Below are 22,606 nucleotides of genomic sequence, written 5' to 3'. Positions count from 1 at the left end.
CGCTGGGTAACCGTTCTTTCCTCTTTCCATGGTACATGGCCTATGGTCCCCGTCGTGCCTTCCTCCACTGGAGTACCCGGAGTATACTACTTGTATACTCCATACTCTATACTTTTACTACTACTACTACTACTACTTCTACCTGAATAACTTCATCCTTTTCACCTTCCCTCCCCTCCCCTCCACCCCAATCCCATCAGCTGAAGATCTCCAGTGACATGATTCCAGGTGATAGGTCATTGCCCCCACTTGTCCCTCGACCATTCGCCCCGGTGAAGCGGACCTCCTCCGGTCTTGGTTGGTCGATGTTGCTGCCGCCGTTATCCCGTCTCCACTCCGCGACGCCGGAACCCGCGAGCTGATGAGCTGATGAATGGAGCTCTCAGCTCGCCCTGTCACTTTGATCCTGATTTCCGGTGCGCTTGTCTCATGCGGACCCGGGGCAATGGAAGGGGAGGGGAGAGGGTTCCACCTGTCCTCATCTGTGTCACTCCTTCGCATTTCACATTTTGGATTTCAGATTGCAGATGGTTCAACTGAAGAAGCCCTTGCTCGCTTCATTTTACCCCCTCCCCGTTCCACAACCGGGCCTACTAGTCCGTGTGCTCTTTTTTTAAAAAATAATAATAATAATAATAATGATAATAATAATTTTAACTAATTAATCTTGGTTGGCGCTGCAATTCGCAATTTTGCGCCTTTCACATGATCCACCGGGATCTCCCTTTTTTACAATTCCCAGCGATCCCATCTCAAGTCGATCCCATCGACTCTCAGACCCCTGAGCCCCTCCATGATCTGCAGCGGAGGTTCGCTTTCGACGCGGGATCGCCTTTCTTGACTTGAGCTTTAACTCAATGCAGCACCAGATCTGACTGGCCTGATGTGGAAAAAAGACTCGGCTCTCAACTCTCCATTACGACTCTGCAGATGATACCTCGGAGGGCAGTACCACCTGCAGGCAAAATCAGATTTGATGTCTGAGGGTGAGAGGAAGGCAATGACTTCGAAAACCAAGAAATTCCAATTGAAGACCCCTGCGAAGGGATCGCTATTGATTGATGCTAATCGTAAAAATCGCACAAGGCGGCAAACTAAAAAAATCCCCGAAACAGCCAAACAAAGGCCAAGTTAAAGAATGATCAATCTAGACCATGTATGGTGTCACCAACGATTAACTACCAAAGTTTACAAACCGGTTTCTTCTCGGGGCATTGGAATGCATCTTTGAACTCCCGGGAGTTGGCCATGCTCAGGATGACCCGTGCCGACTTGGGCGCATGCGGGTCATTATAGATGGCCTGCTCCGCGGCCTCTTTGGTGTTCTTGCCGCACCACCAGTTGGCATAAGAAACGAAGAATAGTTGTTCCTTGCTGAAATTCGATAGGCCAGGGAGGTGAAGATCAGGCTTGGCCTCGTCGTGTTTCTTCCAGGCGTGGAATGATGCAGTGAGTCCACCAGCGTCGGCAATGTTCTCGCCTAGGGTCAAGCGTCCATTGACATGGAGAATCTTATTCCCTGGACCCTCCACGGTAAAATCGGAGTACTGGTCAACAAAACACTGGGCTCGCTTCTCAAATTCTTCGACGGTCTTGTCATCCCACCAGTCCGTATAATTTCCGATTTCGTCGTAATGGCGACCGGTCGAGTCAAACGCTACAAGCTATTAGAAAGTTTTGACATGTTTTTTAAAACAAAGATACATACCATGCGAAAGCTCGTGGCCGCTGACAGAGCCAAATGCACCATAGGCCAGATACAACGGCGCATTTGGTCCGTAGAACGCTGGTGGCTGCATGATACCAGCGGGGAAGACAATCTCATTTCCAGGCGGGTTGTAGTAGGCATTGACCGTCGAGGCAGTCATATCCCATTCATCCCGGTTTGTTGGCTTTCCCAGCTTTGACCATTCGCCGTGAAGATCGAATTTGGAAGTGGCGAGTGCATTCTCAAAGTAGGTAGAGTTAGCCACCTCTAGGTCACGGTAGTATTTCTCAACATCTTGGGCATCCAGCACATTAGGGCTCTTGGTGGGAAACCCGATCTTCTGGACAATGTTCTCTACTTTCTTGATACCGAGCTTGCGAACCTCCGAAGACATCCAAGAAGTCTGGTCCAGTGTGAAAACAAATCGCTCCTTGATATCGGAGACAATCTGGTCACCGAGCTTCTTGGACTCCTCGGAGAATGAGCTCAGGACGTAGAATCGGCTAAGGCTCCAGCCGAGACTTTCGTCGAGATGATTGATGCATTTACGCCAGCGTTCCTCGGTCGCCTGCGGGTCTTTACCGGCCAACTCATTCTCAAAACGATGTATCGAGCTGACTTTGTCATCTTCGATGTAGCTAGCATATCGCTGGATAAGCTTCCATTGCAAAAAGAACGAAACAGTCTCTCGCGATGCATCATTCAAAATGTCAGACAGGGCTTTCATATATGTCGGTGAGCCAATAATCAAGCGGTCTCCTTTATATTCATGAGGGGCCAACTCTGTGATTATGTCGGCGAAGGAGACCTCGGGAAGCAGCAATTCAGTCTCCTTGATGGTTCGCGGATTGTAATATTTGGTGACATCCTCCTGTGTCTGGGTATCAGGAGTCACATTGGCAATCTTTTTTTCAAAAGTGACAATGTTCTCGGCGATTTTGTCGTTGCCTCCAAACCCTTGAAGCACTTGCTTTAGAACTTCGGTATACTTGCTCACGATCTCTGTATTGTTGTAATACTCGAGTGCAGGAAGTCCAACCTCGCGCGGTGGTGTCACAAGGATAATGACATTGTCAGGGTCCCGATCATCAGCCTGTCGCTCTTCGTATTAGATCCATTGCAGCTTTTCGCACGACAAACACTCTTGATGAGACTTACAGAAACACCGGGTGAGACGAGAGCCTCAACTCCGGATTTCATCAGGAATAAGAGGGCACTGGTAAGATGATCTTGAGTTCCGGCGATCAATCCACTCTTAGAGGGATAGATGTTCTGCAGCCTGGCGAGGAGCTCGTCCAGGGGCTTGCTTCCGCGTTGTTTGATTACAGACTCGTCCAGGCAAGCACCGTAGGCGGCTTTTATCTTCTCGAAGTTCTTGACATCAGCCGAATCTTTGGCCTTGGGCTGCTCCAAAACATGTCGAAGGGTAGTTTCAGCATTTTCCTCCATGATTGTCCCAGCGAAAATGGAACCCTGGTCGGCACGCATGTCATGACGCTCTCTCCATCCGCCGCAAACATATTGGTCGAAGTCAGTGCAGGGGTCGATCTCACTATATTTAGGGTCGAGGTTGTATAGAATCTCCGATGCGGCGTGGATACATTCCGGGGTTTGGCAGACGGCTGGTGGGGATTGCGGACGTGGGGTGGGGTCCTCGACAAACTCCGATGTATTTCCTGGTAGTTGGAACCACAATCAGACTTATTTCACCTTACTCCGATCAATCACGAAAGATACCGTCAGACGTACCGTGGAAAAAGCCAACTACCATATAGATCAAAAGGGCAACCCAGCAGATTGTCACCGCACTCTTCAACATGTCTCGCAAGGGGTGGGCTCTAGGACTGTCACGACGACTGCTTGAAATGGAAGCATCATTGAAATTTGCAGCTCGTTCTTCATCATTGAGAAATCCTTGCTTCTCCTCCAGCTCGATCTCTTGGTAGATCCTCCCCGGTTGTTCGGTCTTGCTGGAGAGTTATCAGTACTACCCTTGATCCGGTCGCATTGACTTGACTAACCTGCCAAGTGGCTGCGCCATAGTGAGAATTAGTGGCAACAAACCAGCTTGGGTGAATAAATGGAAATGTCTTGAGCTTCTCGGCTGTGTTGGACAAGCAGAGAGACGACTCCGCACGGGGATTTGGGGAAAGCTGAGACAGTCATCACATGCCCAATATGCTGAGTCATGCACATTACATCACATCCAAATTTGGCAAGTGAGGTTGCACGAACTAGTCAAAACTAATGCTGCAATGCAGCATGAACATCAAGCGATACAGAGGCATCTTAATGGGATAACCCTTTCTTTCCTTTTTATACGCATGTAAGACGGGACAATTCGGGATCGTCTTGTTTTCAAGGTCCACTTCTAAGTGTTCGGATAGTACGGCTCAAGCACTTTAAGAAGGTTAGATATACTATTATATAACTAGTACTAGTAGACATTTGAATATCTACTACTAGTAGTACGTTGATGGTACCTCTAATATATGATACTCCGAATACAATATGAACTTGAAATAGCGTACTGTTTTCAGACTCGCTTTATCAACACATTCAAGTTTCTAGTTGCCCAGGTGGATCACATTCAAGTTCTACACGAAAAATTCCAGTCTCTCCGATCCGTACGTCTACCTAGGTATTTGGAACCGGAAGTAGCTCGTTGGAGGAACTACGGGTAATTCGAGATGGCCATTTGAGAAGTTGGCAAATGAGGTGCGAATCACGATAAGAATATCATCAAAACTAGTTGAAAAGCTAGTTGATTCTCCCTCATCTCCCTCATCGCCATTGCCCGGGTGGTTCGAATTTCTCTACGCGTGAAGGTTTAATTCGTTCTTGGGAAAATGAATACCCTACATCGGGTCCTCTGCGGAGAGGATGAAAGAGACTTGGCCTGCATATTTAAGCCCTCGCACAGGAAGAAATGACTGGGAATGCTGCCGGTGTAAGGTGATAGGGCCAGTTGAAAGATTTGATCAATGAAGGGTACTACAGAAATTCCTATATTTTCCAGCACAGCACAGAAACCACTAGGAAGACAGACAAAGCCATTAATAGAATCGCTTCTATCACATGCGAATGCGCCTTTCAAGCTCTAACACAGGCCACTCGAAATGTAGTATCCGAGGATAAGATGGTAGCTTTCCCAGCGAGATTTTGAACACCCGGCGTTTTCTTGTCGGTCGGGCATTCTAGTAAATCCATACCACGAGTCTTATGTTTGATTACAGTGAATAGTATATTTAAAGAAATTTTTGCAATTTCGATTATAGGTTTCATTCGGGTGTCGAAAGACCCCCTTTGGCAAACCCTGGAGCAATCCATCGTAAGCTTAACTCCCTCGGATCATTACCTTTGAGCCCGATGTTTACCATCTCCGCATACTATGTCTGGCCCCTCGGCTTGAGGCGACCGAGAAACCACAGAGCAGCCAGAGCTATTGATTAATAAAAAATTCCGTTTCCCACACAAGCAAAGCCGTATCTCGATTTTATAACATAGTAGTTCGGATGATTCAATATATTATTGCGTAATTAAGCTTAGAGTATATATTCTAAGTGAAGCGCCTAAAGCTGACTGGCGAAGTGTTGAAAGTGTTGCGATAAATGCTTCAAATGCCGAACCCCAGATGACGGAGTGGGTTTGACCGTGCACACCACAAGGTGGATAAAACTAGCGGTATTCCGTAATGAATTTTCGTTACTCTGTACTTTGGAAGGATTGCCGAGAAGGATATATGAGTATGTAGAAGGTGTCAGTCAATGTGGATAATCAGTGTGTGTCGCGTCATAATTCGACCGCAAGCAAAGATACCTGTCTCGCCTAAAGATAGCAACAAAGCCGCCCCGAGGGCCAGGATTAAAAGCATCAGGCGCGAATAAAAAAGTATAAAAGATTGGACTCTCCTACGAGGTCACTATTCAGGGAACCTGGTACCTGTGTACCGGAGCAAATCCCGAGAAGCCGGGGCTAAGTCTGGGCGGCGGCACCCCTGAAGGATATGATCTGGTCTGCTGTCAAATGCTGATCGACAATGTTTAATTTGCCCTGTTCCACTAGCCACCGTTTTAGGCCCGTTTGCCCGTTGGGCCATGTTCCAATCCCCATTCAAACCGCCACCTTCCTTTGGCAGAAAAAACCTGGTTAAAACAAGTTTGATTACCGTCTGGCGGCGTAGCGGCTGTCACTTCCGGTAAGTTACCTTGTTCTCCTGAAAGTTCGCCTGTGCGTTACTTTAGATTTGGCTGATCCCGAGGTTAAAAGGCATCAAAATTGCCCATCAATTGACGCAGTGTGGTCTATTAGGTGAAGTTAAAGGCTGGGGATCGACATTAAAGTGAAGCCCTGGAAGATTGCATGACGGACTGGTCATAATGTCTGGTTAGTTACTTTTCCAATTCCGGACTTTCATGATGTTTCAAGGTTGAATTTCAGGAAGATACATCATATCTATCAGGTTCGAAAATTGACAGGTCCTTAACCTCGTGTCTTGTTTTAGAAGGCTGCAGGTAGGCTTAAGTAGTTTTCATGTTTTGTCTGGCCGTAAATGTTATTCTAAGCTTAGTATATATTCTTGCCCAGGAGAGCCACCCATAACCTTGGAAACCTTGGATTATATATTTAATAAATTCAGATCGAACGGTGCCTTAGTTCACCCCACGTTCCACGTTTCAGCCGTAACCGTTCGCCCCATTTGATTTCTGACTTATAGTATCTACTCCATACTTCTTCAAGGTCTAGGTATACTCTGTAGTATCGACGCCCAACCACCTGATTTCGACCAAATTGATAGCTGGACTCGGAGATAATTCGCTCGCCAATCGGCCATCTGAGATCAAAGTCAGCCAATCCCTCTGATAGGCACATCTGGTCTCCACAGTATGGTTTACAAAGGATCACCCCTGCCTTAGCACTCCGGAGCAAGACGGCGGATTTCCATATCTTGCTAGTAACATTTTTTGATAAAACCGGAAATGACCAACCGAAGAGGGGCCACGAGCCTCGAGTGCGGGTTGTACGGGCCACATGGTAAACAACTCGTGGTATTGTGGGGTGCAGATACGGGTCACCACACGATCGAGCCAGATAAAAAAAAAGATACCTAGAACGGTGCTCCACCAGGCCACTAGGTCCCTTAAGCACATGGCTTTGTGTTTCTGAAGCTCGTACGGATACAAGCAGGGACTCGGACTCTCTTTGGAACCGAGAGCTAGCTCGTATGGCGTACAAACCAAAAACCTAACAATGGCGAGGCTTTTGTGGTGTGGAGTTGCCGTCTATGACATGCTCCACCAACGTATTGACGAACTTAACTCGCAGTACGGAGTGCATACTGGATGGATCACGCCTGGCAGTTGGGGCCGTCTTCGAAATAAAATACATATTGGGTACTCGGACGGAGTAGTCGGGCAAAAGACGCTCCGCTACGGCTGACCCATTTCGGTAGAGGTTTCTACTCGTAGTGTACTAGCAGAATATGTACTCGTACTCCGTAGCGAGACTAAATCGAGATACTCAGCCGCTGGAACCTCGGCAGTCAGTATAGCTTACGAATAAGTGGGATCAATGGAGACGATTTTGAGTTCTTCTACTCCGAAGTGCAAGGTCAGGGGGAGATCGCCCATGACGAAGAAGGATGGAGAGATGGTCGGAGCAGATACCTTTCTGTGTGGGGAGCTAGACGCAAGACGGAGAGGAGGGCCTGACGGTGGTCAAAGCATGTGGGCTCAGCGGTGCGCAGGGACAGGATTCCGCCGACGTTTCAGAAAAATCCTTGCGTTTGGTGATACGCACCGCCCGCGCGGTTTCAGCGAATTTATGCCGATCGCTGCAGCATACCGCAATGGCGGCTTGGCACGCAGCGAAGAACCATCGAAAATTCCCCACCGTGGCCCACGTCCCTGACCCGGTTGTTCTCGGGAGGAGTACTCGTACCAGGGGGGGATTGGTCTCGATGTTGACGATTGGACTGTACTCGTACTCCGTGCTCTGGATGTACTACTGTACAGGGCTAGATGCAAGGAGTCTGAGCTTCAATAGCAACGAATAATGCAATTGTCCCAGGAGTGCGATAGCATTCTGATTGGCCCCCATTGCAAGGGACGCCCCGAGGCGACTTCAATAGCGCCGGAGGTAGGTCAGTCAGATCCTCAGCCCCTGCGTCAAGCCCAAAGGGCCACGATTCGCAGAATTCGAGAATCCTTCTTTGCGCGTGGGAGGATGTGAACTGGTATGTCAGCAAGTAATGTCACTACTACATACCTAATGTAGGGAGTACATACAGTATGTACATATGTACAGTACATACATACTTGTATGTCGACATGTGGGAAAATCAGGGGGTTCTCCATCGAGGTGCAGATGCACCAGCTGACGGAATGTCCACCGTTCGAGGGCATTGTTCTCTGTACTTCGTACGGGAGTATCTGATCGTTGTATTATTTAGGCAAATCAAAACAGGGTAGGGGTAGTTGGATCCATTTCCCTGGTGGATCCTCTTAGCGTGTCTGCTGTATGTACGGAGTACTGTATGTACGACATCCTTTCTCTCTCCCCCGGGAAAAGAGAGAAACCGACAAAAAGCCAGAAAATGTAGATAAATTGAGGGGGTGAAAAAAAGTACCTCTTGTAAGCCACATTCCAATCCTAAAGGTCATTAGAGGATTGAATGTTTCTTTTTTTGGGGAGGGGAGAAAGTACGAGTAAACTATCCTCCGCATTGAAGCGGCTCGGAACTGACGATAAACCCCCATCGCGCGACACTTTACACTTACCACAGTAGCCACAGTCTTTCCTTCCCCCCCGCTTGTGGGACGGCAGAGATGTACTACCGGTCTCGCTGATGCTTCGCTGCTTCTCTACTCCGTAATTCCTCTCCTTTCTCTCTCTTCTTTCCCCAATTCGCATTCGTCCTTCGATCCTTCTCGTTCGTGGGACTCTTTGGCCTCTCTGTGGCGATCCCATTCTCCTTCTGTTGTTGGATTTCCCTCCCCCCTTCGCTCTTTTCGTTAGGCGACACTCGGGGCCCTGGAAGATCCCGAACGAAACGACTTCAAAGGATTCGATTCACTCCCCCAATACGGATAGACTTTTGGCATTACCCCCGCGACTCGAAAGTCTGGGCCTCTCCCGCATCCAAAAGTCACGCCCGCAACCGCGCGCCGAGCTAGTCTCGACTTCGACTCTACATTCACCCCTCCCTCTCCCTTCAAATCGATCTACGAACCGACGTCGCACTCGCCACGTTAACGGATTCGGTGATCCCAAGGTGGCCTCGGAGGATAATTTTCGCCCAATTGCAAATTCGGCGGCGCAATTTACAACACAACGTGCCTGGCCTGGGTGTGGGGAACGAACCGATCGAAGCTCCCACGATCCGCCCGGAATACTCGAACACACAGCCGTTGATTTGCTGTCTCACCCTGGTTTTAAGCTCGGACAAGGGTATATCCTTTTGGTAGGGCAACCCCCTTTATGTCTCCCAGCGCGATCGCGGTCATCTCCTAGCCGGGTCTGAATGTCTCTGAGTGCGAGCTGGAGCTGCGGCCGCGCATTCCCGTCGCATCCCTGATTCAGATCAACTCAACTCGACTCCACTCGACTCGGCGCCGGCATCACCTCCTGTTTTACAATCCCTTGTTCTTCAGCTTTCGTTGATAATCGTTGTACTAACCCGACCATTCTTATCTAGTTCCTGAACCATGGGCTGCATTAATTCTAAGCCGGCAGAGTCGGATAGAGAGGCTTTCCAGCAAAATGCTCGCATTGACCGGACCCTCAAAAATGACAAGAAGACGATGGATCGTACGATCAAGATATTGCTACTTGGTAAGTGATATATGGCGGTCGACAATACCTACCATGCGGCAAAAGCGGTTGCGCTGACAAGAGAGCCAGGTGCTGGAGAGTCTGGAAAGTCGACCATTATCAAGCAGATGCGCATCATTCACAGCCGAGGCTTCCCGGAGGAGGAGCGTCACCAAACGCGAGCCGTCATCTACTCCAATATTGTAATCGCGTTTAAGGTCCTTTTGGATATCATGAATTCTGAAAACATTAAGTTCGACAGCGATGACACAAAGGTATTCTATATCCCACATGTGCTATTCATTTTCTTTATGCAGTTTACTCACAACTATTGATAGTCATTGGCGGATCTACTGGATAGTACAGAAGCGGATGTAGGATCAGATGAAGCTTTCTCTAATCTGAAGATTCGAGATGCTATGAGAGGAATGTGGAGAGACTCCGGAGTGCAGAAAGCAGTTGCACGTGGACATGAATTCGCGCTGCATGACAACTTGGTCTAGTAAGTTGTCTCCGAAGCACCCACCACAACGGCGAGATACTAATAAATATCCCTAGCTTCTATGAGTCCTTGGACCGAATCTTCACCCCGGGATGGCTTCCCGACAATCAGGATATGCTGCAAGCCCGACTTCGGACAACGGGGATTACAGAAACTTTGTTTGAACTTGGACAGATGAACTTCCGCATGATGGACGTGGGCGGACAACGGTCGGAGCGAAAGAAGTGGATCCATTGCTTTGAAGGCGTTCAGTGTCTTCTTTTCATGGTGGCTCTTTCCGGTTATGACCAATGTCTAGTTGAGGACCAAAATGCTGTATGTCATACCTTTCCTGAGCCGTATTCACCTACCGCAGCTGCTAATTTTCACTCGCAGAACCAAATGCACGAGGCCATGATGCTGTTTGAGTCACTTGTCAATGGCGAGTGGTTCAAGCGCAAGCCCATCATTCTCTTCTTAAACAAGATGGATTTGTTCAAAGACAAACTAGCCATCTCCTCGATCTCAAAACATTTCCCTGACTACACGGGTCCCGACACCGACTTCGAAGCCGCCTACCGATACTTTTCCGAACGATTCCGCGGAATCAACCGGATTCCTGACCGTGAAATCTACATTCATAAGACCAACGCTACCGATACTCAGCTATTGAAGGTCACCATGGACTCTGTCCAGGATATGATCATTCAGAAGAACCTCCACACTCTCATACTATAAGGCCCCAATCTCCACGCCCTCGGTGGCCTTCATGATAACGCCATTGTTTGCCACGAAGTCGATTCCTTCCTTTCAGTCGAGCTTTCTAGCCTACCCTTTTCTGTGTTGCATTCTCCGGCGGCTCCATTTTTACTTCTGGCCCCCGCAATCTTGTCATACCATATCTTTCTTTTTCCATTCTTTACTTTCACGAGGCGTCTTGATAGAGGAGTAGCTGGCTTTCTGCTACATCCTTGGGTCTGTTACGTTGCATTCAAAAGCCCATTCGATTTCGTTAGCTCATGCCACGCTTCGATTTCCAGCGACGGTACTATTTCTTTCTTCTCTCTGTACTCGACCCCACGGGATGATACCATTTGTTTTGTCTCTGCGGATTTGATTTATCTAATGATGCGTCTGTATTATCACATTTTCCTTCCATTTTCTTTACCTTGGAATGACTTATCAAGTCTATACTTGTATCTCCTTACTGGTATGGTCGGCTTGGTGATTTACTGTACTACACACTTTACGCTCTCCTACTCTAGTTCGTTGAATCAACTCCTACCACTGCATATATTTGTGACTACCGTTTTTCCAAAATAAATTTTATACGTAATCTCTTCCATGGACCATTGTAATGATATTACCATCATTGTCTCTTCTAACATTGTCAAGATGAAGGAAATGCTGATCAAGCGTTCCGCACGTGGTGACTCTGAATGCCTCAGGTGTCTAGATTACATAAGATCCGCATGATTAGAGACGCCGACTTCCGACCCGACGATTTCGCCTCCGATTCAGACTCACCGTCACTGTCTTCCCAGTTGCTGGGTCTCACGTCAATCATGTTGTCGACATCATTAAGTCGGGCTGCTTGGACGCCTTTGTCTGGCATAGCTCGTTCCGCCCAAACTGTGCCCTCAGCCGGTCTCCTTGGTGCCACCCGCCGAGTGCACCAGCGCCGCTACTCTTCGTCTTCCTCCAAACCTCCAGTTCCGCCCAGCGATGGGCCTCGGCGCATGGACACCTCCACTCCGGCGAAGAATGTGAACTCTTCTGGTGAGAAAAGCAAGGTTTCCCGCCGCCGTGGAAAGGAAAACGGCGCTCGCAACGCCTCGAAGAACGGCCAGCAGGATGCGGCATTTTCGAACCTTCCGAGCGTCCCTTCAACACAGCACAGACAGCCACATGGTAAGTTCCTTGAGCAAAATAAGTAGTCACTATATTCTTACTCACTCTCGTTTTCCGGCAGATGTCCACGTCGCTTCGTTCTTCTCTATCCATCGGCCCATCTCCGTGACCACTACGGTTCCCCCGACCTCATCTTCCGAAGCTTTCGAAGCTCTCTTTTCTACAAAGAAATTCATGAAGAATGATCCAGAGGACGTGATCTTCACTCTCTCCAACACTGCCCAGTCGATGGAGAGCATGGCGCACGGTATGGAATCGGAGGACCAATTCGGCCAGCTCCAGCGCAGCTTCGCAAGCGATGCCGATGGTGAGCTCCGTATGCTCGATGGCCCGGAGCCCAAGATGACCGTGGAGGAGTACACTCGCCGTCTTCGCCCATTCCACCCGCCCCCGCCTCCGGTCCCTATGGATATGAACGCCAACGTTGAGTCTATGGAGGCGTACGACGCAGAGAACCAGGAGGAACTTTCTACATATTCGACTGTTCTGACCATCCGGGAATCCCGCTCTGCTGACGGTCGCAAGACCTACGAGGCATCCACTGGTCCTTTCGTCCGGGGTGACATGGAGGCGCCCGCCGGTGAACACGAGGGTCTCACAATCGACGCACCGAGCGACACCGCCGGCATGACCTACGTTGAGCGCCTTCGCCACAACAACTCTATGCATGCCATCAGCACTAAGCGACGCCGCAAGGTCAAGATGAAGAAGCATAAGTTCAAGAAGCTGATGCGGAGGACGCGCACTCTTAGACGCAAGCTCGACAAGGCTTAGACTCGTCCTTAGTCACTTTTCTACTTCTCTGCTTTCCTAATTCTCCTATATGGGTCTCTTTGATGCATATCTGGCTTGCGTCTTGCATCTTTGGGTTGAGGTGTAGTATTGTCTTATTCGCCCAAGGCATATATCCTGCTTTTGTGTTACTTCGTATATTTCACTTTTTCTTCTCTCTCTCTTCTGATTTCTTGTTCGTTTCCTCTCCTCTTCCACCCTACATACTCTATCCAAATATCCAATCATCGCCCCATCTCTGGTTTTGGCCTTTTCGGTGCAATGGTTGCTTTTCCAATATGTGGGCATTCTGCTGGCCTGCATGCATCGCGGAATACTCGATAGATCTGTCTTGATATTTGTTGAACGGCTATTTGCTGTTCTAGTCGGCTTATAATCTACCGCTCTACAGGTAGCTAGAACGACAATGAAGACTTTTTGACAAGAGCAATGGCTTGGCGTTGAACTCGCAATCTGGACGATTGAAAATCTTTTGCTACGGTGCTTTCTTCGTATTGAAGATAGTAGGCAGAACCTGAAACCAGTATCTTCAGTAGTTCTTCAAGTGGGCACTTGGATGGCTATTCTCCTACAGTAGCAGGATTTTTCAAGGGAAATTGATACGTAATGCACAAGTTTAGGGTTGCGATGGCATGACAAGTACACAAAACCCCGACAAACCAAAGAAAAGACACATGAAAGAACGAAACCGAGAGGTCAAAATAGAGGGCAGTAACGGGAAAAGCGAGAAACCTCGCAATTGTCACCAAAGGAGAAGAAGGGGGAGGAGATCTGATCCCAGACCAGCAAGACCCCGTAAAAAGTAAAGTACAATATCCAGCGCGCATTCATGCAAATATAAGCAAATCCGATATCTACCAACTCATTCCACCTATTCCGGGACCAAATGCTTGTTGGTCCCGGATCTCTACAAACCACATTTGATCAAAGAGAAGATATCCCTTTCACAAAACAAAATGAATTTATCATAGCCGAAATCATTTCCTTTTCTGCATCACATCCCTTCCTCGGACCCAACACGGTTCAGGAAGACGTGCTTTATGTGTGTCGGGGTGTTGAGGAAAGGCACGCCGGAAAAACGAAGTATGTAAACCCGTATCCCAAACGATGGAAAGGTATAGGGTCCAATTTCCGAGCGCGAAAATACGCTTATTGCTTAGCAGACGGCCTTTGAGCGGGAGTTCATGAGCAGAGCGACAATCAAGCCGTAAAGACCTGTGTTGAGGAGAGACGAGTTAGAATGACAGGGCAAGGACTAGATGGTTGAGGCACAAGCTTACCCAGGACTTCAGCGAAAATGAGAATCAGAATCATTCCGACGTAGAGGCGAGGTTGCTGAGCAGTTCCTCGCACACCAGCATCACCGACAATACCAATAGCGAAACTGGACGGTGTTAGCGCATAAACGAGCCAATGACCCGGGAGATCTGAGAAAGGAATACATACCCAGCAGCAAGACCGGCCAGACCGACAGCGAGACCAGCACCGAGTTGAATGAACCCAGTGTACAGAGGGAGCTTCTGGGTCAGGTCGTTGGCGACCAGGACGGACACGACCAGACCGTAGATACCAATGATACCAGCCATGACAATGGGGACAATGTCTGTAGCGAATTAGTAATGCTGTTCAGAGAAAAGAGAAGCATTGCTCTTAGATGATGCTTCAGGTTCTGAGCTCGACGTACTCTTAACGATCAGGTCGGGGCGGAGGACAGCCATGCTGCAGACACCGACACCAGCCTTGGCAGTGCCATAGGCGGCACCGAAGCAGGTGAAGACGATGGCGGACGTGCAGCCCAGCGCACCGAAGAAGGGCTAGAAAGAGGAGACGTCAGTCATAGGGCCAAGACGAATTCGACAAGTGTAATCATGGATGGGGATCGGGAGGCTGGAACACGGGGGTGTAGACGGGAACGGGAACAAGGATGTCTATCGAGGGAGATAGACTCACCGCATAGACGGGGCTGTTTTGAGGTTCATGTTAGCTATAATTCACGATTGCAGGCAATTCCTTGACAGATGCGACGCCAGACCGGGGTTCGGTAGCTGTCAAGCAGCCTAGGGGGCTGAAGGCGACTCCAGGACGACTCACCAGAGTTCAGTGGCCATTTTGACGGAGCAAGTGACCCAAAAAGGTGATCAAGAAAAGCTCGAAGCTTGAGATTGATGATAGGAGACCCGGTTGGTGCAAGCTCAAGCCGTGAAGGAGGATGCGGTAATCGGGGAGGATGGAGAGTGCTACGAGGTCAGTCAGAGGCCACGCCGGTCCGTAGTCACGTGTTTTCCCAGGTTGGCACCCCACTCATTCTATACATCACTTTTGCCGTTTCTTCTAGAGTATCATCACAGAATGGCTCAACTCTGTGCTCTAGTTAAGAAAATGGAGTATTCAAGTTATGTCCTTCGTGATACTATAGTGCATGGAGAGATCAATCATATCAAGTCACAAGCCATGAAGGGATCATTTGGACTTCAAATTGTCCGAGTCTATTGTTATCGTTGTTGTACAGTAGGATTTTTCTAATTAATATACATTTTCCTAGCAGAGCCTCACTCAGAGTCTACTGCAGGACTGAGAATGACCTGACATCCCGGTATATCAAGTTTCGTATGGAGACCAGACCCCCATTCCGTTGTCTCCTGCTGCTCTTCGTCCATAGGCATAGATCGAGAATAGGTGATCCCTTTCTCTGAGAGTGCTCCAAAGGTATTTGGGAGCGAGGCAAGAGCTTTATTCTCGTTTGGATGCGTATCAAGTTGTTCGGCATCAGACACTATTCCAAAACAGTAAGAGATTGCGTCTGAAGGCGCGTTGTTCTGCCTTGACTCATCTTGTGGGGAAGGTGTTGATTCCGTTGACACGTAGAACTGGATGAAGTCGCCTTCCGTTGCGACTTGCGACAGTATCGAGAGATCATCTCCAACCAAACCATCTAGGAAAGGCGGCGGCAGGTCTGACACCTTGCTTGTGTTGTGACTGAAGAGATCATCTAAATGATCGAGCTCCACCTTACCAGCGGTGCCAGGAAAGGCGATTTCTGGATCTAGAGAAAGCAGTCCTTGTTTCTTTCCCCATCCACCTCCGCCGCTTATGACTCGATGTAATTTGCCCCCGTGAGAAACAGATTCCAAGAGGCCATGTTGCGAGCATGAGACAGTCGCCGTGGGTTTCTCAATCAAAGCCCATACAGAGACCCTTTGGTCGACGATATTATTCTCGGAGATATAGCGGGGGAGCTCCTTCTCTAACTCGGTGGAGGCGGGCATAGGTGCAACCGAATCCGGGTCTGTGGATTTCGATACTTGTCGCAAGATGTTACCCATGCTTGAGATGACTTTCCGTCGCTGGCCGACAGGATGAAGCGGCAATGTCAATGTAGATTGGATATCGGCAACGGATGACGAAGTCTTGACAATACAGTTTGTCAAATCAACAGAGTCGTTCAAGGCGAATGCTCCATTATCTCCCGCTGTTTTATCCCAAGTCCAGCGCATTCCAAGCAGCGTCGATTCCTTGCCGTTGACGAATATGGTATGCGCAAGTCGCAAGCCAATTTGATGGGTAGAGAGATCGGCGGCGTCTACCGAAATTCCAAGATCAGTCTCCTCCAATGCAGGCCCCCCCGAAGCGACGAGGAGGTGCAGCTTTCCCTTGTACATTGAGCTGCGGTACAACAAGTAGAGACAGTCCTTCAGGCTCTGCGCCTTCAAAAGCGGCGCTTGTCTGAGAGGGTGCCATGGGAAATGCGGATATGTTTGGGAGTTTGTCGACGATAGCTGCAACGGCATATATAGGATCCGAGCCGGTATACAATCGACCAAGCAGTTTCGGGAGGAATTCATCGGTCGGGTCGAGCCAGTGTGCGAATTTGGGAGTAACAAGGAGAAGGGGAGTGGTGTCTTTGGCGGGCGAGAAAGAAAGGCTTGACAGGATATCGTCTGTCGTCTTAACTCAACGGTTAGATTTCCCCAAGAAGACAGAATTTGATTAGCGTACAATTGTTTCTGGTGTTTTTGTGAGCCAGGTATGGGCGAAAGGCGCGTCACCGAAGCTCTTTGTCGCAATCCATCTGTTCGCGCAAATTGACCTTGACAGAGCTCGGGGTGAGCTGCACGCCAGGCGTGGTGCCATCGGATTTAATCGGAAAGACATGTATCTTGTTATAGCATGCCAAAGATCACTGGTAATAGGACATTACTGCAAGTGAACGTGGCGGGCGCTGTGAGTTAAGATTGAGGACAATCGCCGCGGAGCTGGAATTCGGGAGGGTAAAATCTTCGGTAATACATATACACTATGTATATAGACTCGGGTATTATACATGTACTATGGTACAGATAGTCTGACCTAATTATAATTAGGCAAGGTGGTCCGCGGACCTCCGCGGATAGCGCATTCTCATTTATGTTTTGTCTTCACATCTGAATGGATGTCGTCTCATAGAGCCAATTATCACGCTGGAATTTTCAGTTCACAATTGGGGCTCCAACAAGTTCTCTGGAAGTGAGGGTGGAGGGGGCTCTTTGATACTATATAAGCTGAGCCTCCGCGGACGTCCGCGGTTTTCCATGCTGGCAACAAAATGAAGCGTGACAATAAAGGTATCCCAATCACGACGGTTGGTCGATGGTCTCAGCCAACTTTATCATGTTTTGCATGCCGTGAGAAGAAACGTCGGTGCGACCGTGCTCAGCCATGTTCCAATTGTGTCCAAAGGCGCATTCCATGCGAATACTCCGGGGCCCGTTCACATGTGGCGGTTTGCTTAGATGCACCGCAAAGGTCCACTTCTTGTGAGATCAATCATACAGAAGAGCATATGCCTCAACTAAAGCCCTCTGCCCAGTAAGTTCTTTCCACCTATTGATAGATCCGTGATTCCGTTCGCTGATTCCTCAAGTAATTCCGACGAACTCCTACATCGAATTCGCAGACTGGAGGAATCAGTTTCCAGAAGACCAGGTACAGCTCAAGAGTTCTTCAACACTCTTCAAAGTCCAGCTTCAATTGGAGCCACGGAAAATCCGGTAAGATTCCTAGCACTTTCAAACCTTCAGTATTGCAAAATATTGACACCTAGTACTTTAGACTTTTGGCTCCCACTATGTCACTCCTTTCAGTGCTCATCTACTCTCTACTTGGAATACAGAAGAACGAGGTCTAAGTATATATGATATAACAAGACGACTACCTCCTTTTCATCAAGCCAATGAATTATTTGACCATTTCGCAACCACATTGCAGCCGACCTTTGGAGTTTTGCACATTCCCACTGCCCGAACACTTATGGAGAAAACTTACCAATGCATGCTCGAAGGCGAAGAGCCCCCTGCATCTGACTTACTGTTGGTCTTTGGCATTTTTGCCGGCTCGGCACTCATTTGGACGCCTCGACTTCTTGAAAAATTGACTACTACGAAGGCCGGGGTGAAGGCGGCTTTCATGGCTTATGCCCGCACTGCACTTGCAATACTTGAACATCCCGATCAAATAATTCAACCATCCACTACATCTCTTGTTGGTATGGGAATCCTCGGACATTTGCTCATGAATACCGATGGGTTCCCCATCAAAGTGCATCTCATTCGACACCGGTGTTTGTTAATGTCGCGAGATCTGCAAATACATCGTTTAGATACCGCTAAAGCTCGCGAAGAGCGACGAATTAAAGGATGCGATATGATAGATGTTGAGGTTCAGAGGCGTGCTTGGTGGAATATGGTTGCATCTGACTGGTAAGTCACCATTCATAGAACCCTGCCATTGCAAGCATGCTGATCCCGAAAGGCTTCTCTCATTCTCCGGTGGTCCCCAAGAGGGTGCATACACTTTCCAGTCTAAGCACATGAATGTGAATTTACCCAGCAATACGGATGATGAATTGATAACAGCATCGGGAGTTCAGCAGGAATTCCCCTTGTCTGTTCCTACGGCCATGTCGGCATTTTTTGCCCGAGTCCAGGGATCTGAACTTTGCCGTGATGTTATTGATGCCTTGCCGTCCATTATGTTGGACTCCCAGGAGTGCGATTATGAGACCATCTTGGGGCTAGATGCCAAGTACCAGAAGCATATGGACGATCTCCCCTTCTTCTTCAAGCTTGACACGGCCAGCATCGAGCAAAGCCGACAAATATGCAAAGAACGACCATACATTGCCTGGCAACGGGTCTCTATTCATTTCAGTCTCCATACGCGCCTCTGCCGACTCCACAGGCCATATCATCTTGAAGGAATAACCAACCCGAAATACGCCTACTCTCACACAAGTTGTATTCGATCCGCGCAGAAAGTCCTGGAGCTGCGACGCTTGATGGACGAAATTGCAGTTGGGGTTGGACTCAGCCCATCGCGTTTCTGGATTGTCATGCACCACGTGTTTTTCGCGGCGCTAATTCTGGCCATGGACGTCTCGTTCAACCCCCACGCACCCGACGCCGAGGCTCGCAAAACAAAAGTACTTGCGGCGTATCAGACATTGGAGCAGTCGAAGCAAGAATCAAATTATCTCATGGAAGGAATCCAAAAGAATTTGCAGACGCTCATGTCGACCCTCCACAAAACTCGGCCACAGACTTCTGGCGCAGGGTCCCGTGTGGTGCAAAGTGGTGTATTCGCCGAGACAGGCCAAGCGCCCGCCCGACTTGGCGAATCGTCGACAACTCACGAGGGTGGTGGAGACGGGATCAGTGTACAGCCTGGTTCCACGATGGCGGTGGATGAAGGTTTGGACCTCGGCATGGTTAATGACTTGGACCAGGAAGGTTGGGAGCAGCTCTGGTCGGAATTTGTGGCTGTTGCGCCAGAGCTGGACGTTCCACAGTGGAGCTCATTACTGGAGGACGTTGATTTCAACCCGCAGCTGGACGCATACTAAATAGGCGGACAAGTTCAGATTCTAAATTGAGAACACAATCCCCTTTCGACCTAGCTACTAGTAAGTTATTTACGGGGTAGGCGTGAGTTTGTTGCCCCCCCAACCCAAAATTAGAAAGCCGATTCCGAGGCCGAGATTCTTCAGGTCACTCAACTTGCGTCAGTAGTGAAATGTACGGAGTACTCCGTACAGGAACCTGCTTTGTGAAATTAAGATTCAGCCACAACTTATGTCGCACGAAGACAGGACTCGAACTAGCCAAGCGATGAGTGAAGTCATGAGTGACCAATGGTACCAGGAGGCTTGGGCATCACCTTGGCAAGTGGGGGGAGGCAAGGGGATAGGGCGTGTAGGGCTGGTCGTTGAACAAGCGCCACAGTGACGAGTGTGTTCTCCCGAGAATCGCTAGGAATCAAGGATTCCAGACTAGTACATTGTATGTACGTGCTGTGTTCGGAGTACAGTATGTATGCATGTATTTATTCATATGTATATGGAGTACATGGTCATGAGGAGGACCCGGTACTTGGACCCTCCTCAGATGACATTGAGTACATAGAATGTACTCTGCATGGGAGGTAAAGTATCATGCTATGCATGTATCTGGAGATCTTTCTGAAGCAGATTGGTGTCACACCGAACCGAGTTCCCCAGCCACGTTAGGCCAATGCCAAGCTTCTTGCCAGGCAACGAGGAAACGGGCGGTTGGGATGGGGCGGTTGGGAATGAAGATCCAGGGCCGAGACCGGAAATGATTGGAGACGGCTGCAGGGTGCAGCGGATCCTGCAGTGATAACCCTGGAGGAAGAGGAGGGCTGGCAGGGTTTGAAAGATGTGATGACTGCCAACCAGGAACCTAACGCCCATCGCAATTACACAGAAAGTGGAAGTGAAAGTGAAAGTACGTACTAGAGAAGGTGCACAGCCACAGGCAGCCAGAGTCGCAGTACTCTACAGGGTCTATCAGCCAATCACAGACAACTGTGGCAGGTACATCAAACTGAGCCACAGGGTGGCGGTCAATGACGCAACATAGTCGGGAGCTCCTTCCCTGCCTTTTAAAAGAGCCAGTCTGCTGCTCCTGCCTTGTTCCCATTCCTCTCTTGATTCTGACTTTCCCTCTCTCCCTCGATCTCTTGAGCTCTTGATCTCTCTACTACCTTTCGATTTCCCGATTCCTAGGAAAACACCGCCATCATGCCTTTCACTGCTTCGTGAGTCCCCCATACTCTTTTCTCCCTGTGCACCCTTTTTTTGGCGTTTTCCCGAGTAGAGGTTAGCTTGGGTAATCTGACTGCACTCGTCACACTTCCAATCGGACCATATGACCATATGACCATGACCACCATTGCTGACTCTCCATAGTGATATCTGCAAAATCATCTTTGCCATCATCCTGCCCCCTCTGGGTGTCTTCCTGGAGCGCGGCTGTGGTGCCGACCTGCTGATCAACATCTGTTTGACCATTCTGGGTTGGGTCCCTGGTATTATCCACGCTCTGTATGTACTCCACTTTTTCTCCTCATTGGAGATCATCGTCATCCCCTTATCCCCTGGATCGCAGCTCGCTAACCCTATTCCTTAGGTACATCATCTTCAAATACTAGCGACCCCGTTCATTCTGACAATCCCGCGTCGCCGCCCTTCGAATGCGCTCTTTCCGACCCTCCCGGCAGGGAAAGATAACCTTGCTCAACAGGCCCACTTGCTATCTTGCTTGCCACGTCTGATTCGGCTCACGAGTGTAACGGAGCGGATTTCTTTGAGTGCCGGCGCCAATATGCTTCCGCAGAGGTCCGGATTCGCCTAGCCTCATGCAGCTATTCACCCTGCACTACTTGGCATCGAAGATGTCCATAATTTCCCTAATTTCGGGCGATGTTGCATATCGTCGGAATCTCCTATGTATTTCTTTGTTCGATGCTCTTTGCTTCCATCTCACGAGTTCTGTTCTTTTTTCTGTTTTTTTTTATGTCAAGTGATACCTCCTCATAGTGTTAAGGACCTGCGGGCTTGTCTCGCGTCTTATCCGCGCGCTCTAGTTATTTTTACGATGGGAATGGCAATTGTCTGAATATCGCTTCACTACATATTTCCTCGAAGTCATCGACAGTAGGTTAGTAGTACGTATTAGTTGATAGGCGACTTGACCTTCTGGAGAATGCGAAGTATCCTAGGATGGCGGGCGATCCTATCGGATGAGGCGGCTGGGGGCCACCAAGGGAATTTGCCATCTGCAACATCTGCCCCGGAAAAGGGTAGCCAGTCCCCCATGCGTGGGATGGCCGTTCATACTCCATGCTGACAGGACTACGCGGCTCGTTGGGTTTAGGAAACGTTCATGTTCCATTTCAAGAGGCTCTGGCGCTTTCTAGAAGTCTCGGGTAACTAAAATACAGGGAAGATCTTCCCCCGATATAAATGCTTTCAATTCAATCTTTCGCCGCAACTTCTAGCCCCCAAAATGATTAGCAGAGCATAATCGATCGATTAAAAGAGGGTTGAGGAAACCTGAAACACCGCCCACGGCGTTGGCTCATTCGCGCTGACCTGGAAGCGCCCCCATTGTGCCCCGGCGCGTACCCCTCGGCGCTTACAGCTGCATCATCCAACCAGCAGCCAAAGAGTACAGCGCTTCACCTCCCCATCATTCGCCAAAATTCAACAAGCCCTAGGGGGCCGATGTTATTTCGTTTCACCAGGGCGCCTACAGATGCTCCGCCTCATCATCTGTGTTTCAGAACCACGTCGAACCCAACCTGTTTGGTTCCTCGGGCAGCCGATCAGCGTCATAGCGAGGTTATGTTGCCTCGCGCGTAAATTCGCGATGCGCGAGGTTTTGGTGTTTTGGTTTTAATCAAGCCATGGCCGCTCTTGGAGGGAGCAGGTGGCTTTTCTTACCTTTTCTCTTCTCTTTGACTTCTTGGTGTCATCATACCTTTGGTCAGTTTTCCAAAGACTGAATCGAATTGCTCTCGAACAACTACATACACGTATCGGCCGATGATGGTAACCTCGAAGAACA

The 22,606-nt window shown here is 49.1% G+C and overlaps 7 protein-coding genes across 7 annotated transcripts; 4 read left to right on the top strand and 3 right to left on the bottom strand.

The window, feature by feature from the left end:
• Positions 1 to 1,178: 1,178 nt before the first annotated feature.
• On the bottom strand, positions 1,179 to 3,749 carry N7509_009233 (M13 family metallopeptidase; the record flags this gene model as incomplete). Its single annotated transcript, XM_056633870.1, has 5 exons — positions 1,179 to 1,657; positions 1,709 to 2,801; positions 2,867 to 3,384; positions 3,458 to 3,678; positions 3,730 to 3,749. The coding sequence occupies 5 exons, from the start codon at positions 3,747 to 3,749 to the stop codon at positions 1,179 to 1,181; spliced, it is 2,331 nt and encodes a 776-aa protein (XP_056484490.1).
• Positions 3,750 to 9,414: 5,665 nt separating this feature from the next.
• Positions 9,415 to 10,739, top strand: N7509_009232 (guanine nucleotide-binding protein subunit alpha; the record flags this gene model as incomplete). The annotated part of the gene is made up of 5 exons (XM_056633869.1): positions 9,415 to 9,541; positions 9,611 to 9,795; positions 9,859 to 10,022; positions 10,079 to 10,337; positions 10,398 to 10,739. The coding sequence occupies 5 exons, from the start codon at positions 9,415 to 9,417 to the stop codon at positions 10,737 to 10,739; spliced, it is 1,077 nt and encodes a 358-aa protein (XP_056484489.1).
• Positions 10,740 to 11,473: 734 nt separating this feature from the next.
• N7509_009231 (mitochondrial 37S ribosomal protein mS38) lies at positions 11,474 to 12,686 on the top strand (the record flags this gene model as incomplete). The annotated part of the gene is made up of 2 exons (XM_056633868.1): positions 11,474 to 11,912; positions 11,974 to 12,686. 2 exons carry the CDS (start codon positions 11,474 to 11,476, stop codon positions 12,684 to 12,686), a joined length of 1,152 nt encoding a protein of 383 aa, XP_056484488.1.
• Positions 12,687 to 13,860: 1,174 nt separating this feature from the next.
• On the bottom strand, positions 13,861 to 14,812 carry N7509_009230 (H(+)-transporting V0 sector ATPase subunit c; the record flags this gene model as incomplete). The annotated part of the gene is made up of 6 exons (XM_056633867.1): positions 13,861 to 13,919; positions 13,985 to 14,088; positions 14,151 to 14,307; positions 14,389 to 14,518; positions 14,655 to 14,667; positions 14,796 to 14,812. The coding sequence occupies 6 exons, from the start codon at positions 14,810 to 14,812 to the stop codon at positions 13,861 to 13,863; spliced, it is 480 nt and encodes a 159-aa protein (XP_056484487.1).
• A 441-nt stretch (positions 14,813 to 15,253) lies between these two features.
• On the bottom strand, positions 15,254 to 16,835 carry N7509_009229 (uncharacterized protein; the record flags this gene model as incomplete). The annotated part of the gene is made up of 3 exons (XM_056633866.1): positions 15,254 to 16,284; positions 16,337 to 16,649; positions 16,701 to 16,835. The coding sequence occupies 3 exons, from the start codon at positions 16,833 to 16,835 to the stop codon at positions 15,254 to 15,256; spliced, it is 1,479 nt and encodes a 492-aa protein (XP_056484486.1).
• A 1,155-nt stretch (positions 16,836 to 17,990) lies between these two features.
• N7509_009228 (fungal specific transcription factor domain-containing protein) lies at positions 17,991 to 19,581 on the top strand (the record flags this gene model as incomplete). Its single annotated transcript, XM_056633865.1, has 2 exons — positions 17,991 to 18,439; positions 18,492 to 19,581. The coding sequence occupies 2 exons, from the start codon at positions 17,991 to 17,993 to the stop codon at positions 19,579 to 19,581; spliced, it is 1,539 nt and encodes a 512-aa protein (XP_056484485.1).
• Positions 19,582 to 20,778: 1,197 nt separating this feature from the next.
• Positions 20,779 to 21,166, top strand: N7509_009227 (YqaE/Pmp3 family membrane protein; the record flags this gene model as incomplete). The annotated part of the gene is made up of 2 exons (XM_056633864.1): positions 20,779 to 20,795; positions 20,947 to 21,166. The coding sequence occupies 2 exons, from the start codon at positions 20,779 to 20,781 to the stop codon at positions 21,164 to 21,166; spliced, it is 237 nt and encodes a 78-aa protein (XP_056484484.1).
• Between the last annotated feature and the right edge of the window lie 1,440 nt (positions 21,167 to 22,606).

The sequence above is a fragment of the Penicillium cosmopolitanum genome (genome assembly GCF_028827165.1).
Source record: "Penicillium cosmopolitanum strain IBT 29677 chromosome Unknown utg000009l:1.0-9042332.0:1.0-9050551.0, whole genome shotgun sequence".
NCBI classification, from domain to species: Eukaryota; Fungi; Ascomycota; class Eurotiomycetes; order Eurotiales; family Aspergillaceae; genus Penicillium; species Penicillium cosmopolitanum.
Note: the sequence above shows the minus strand (reverse complement) of the source record. Positions and strands in the feature narration are given on the sequence as shown.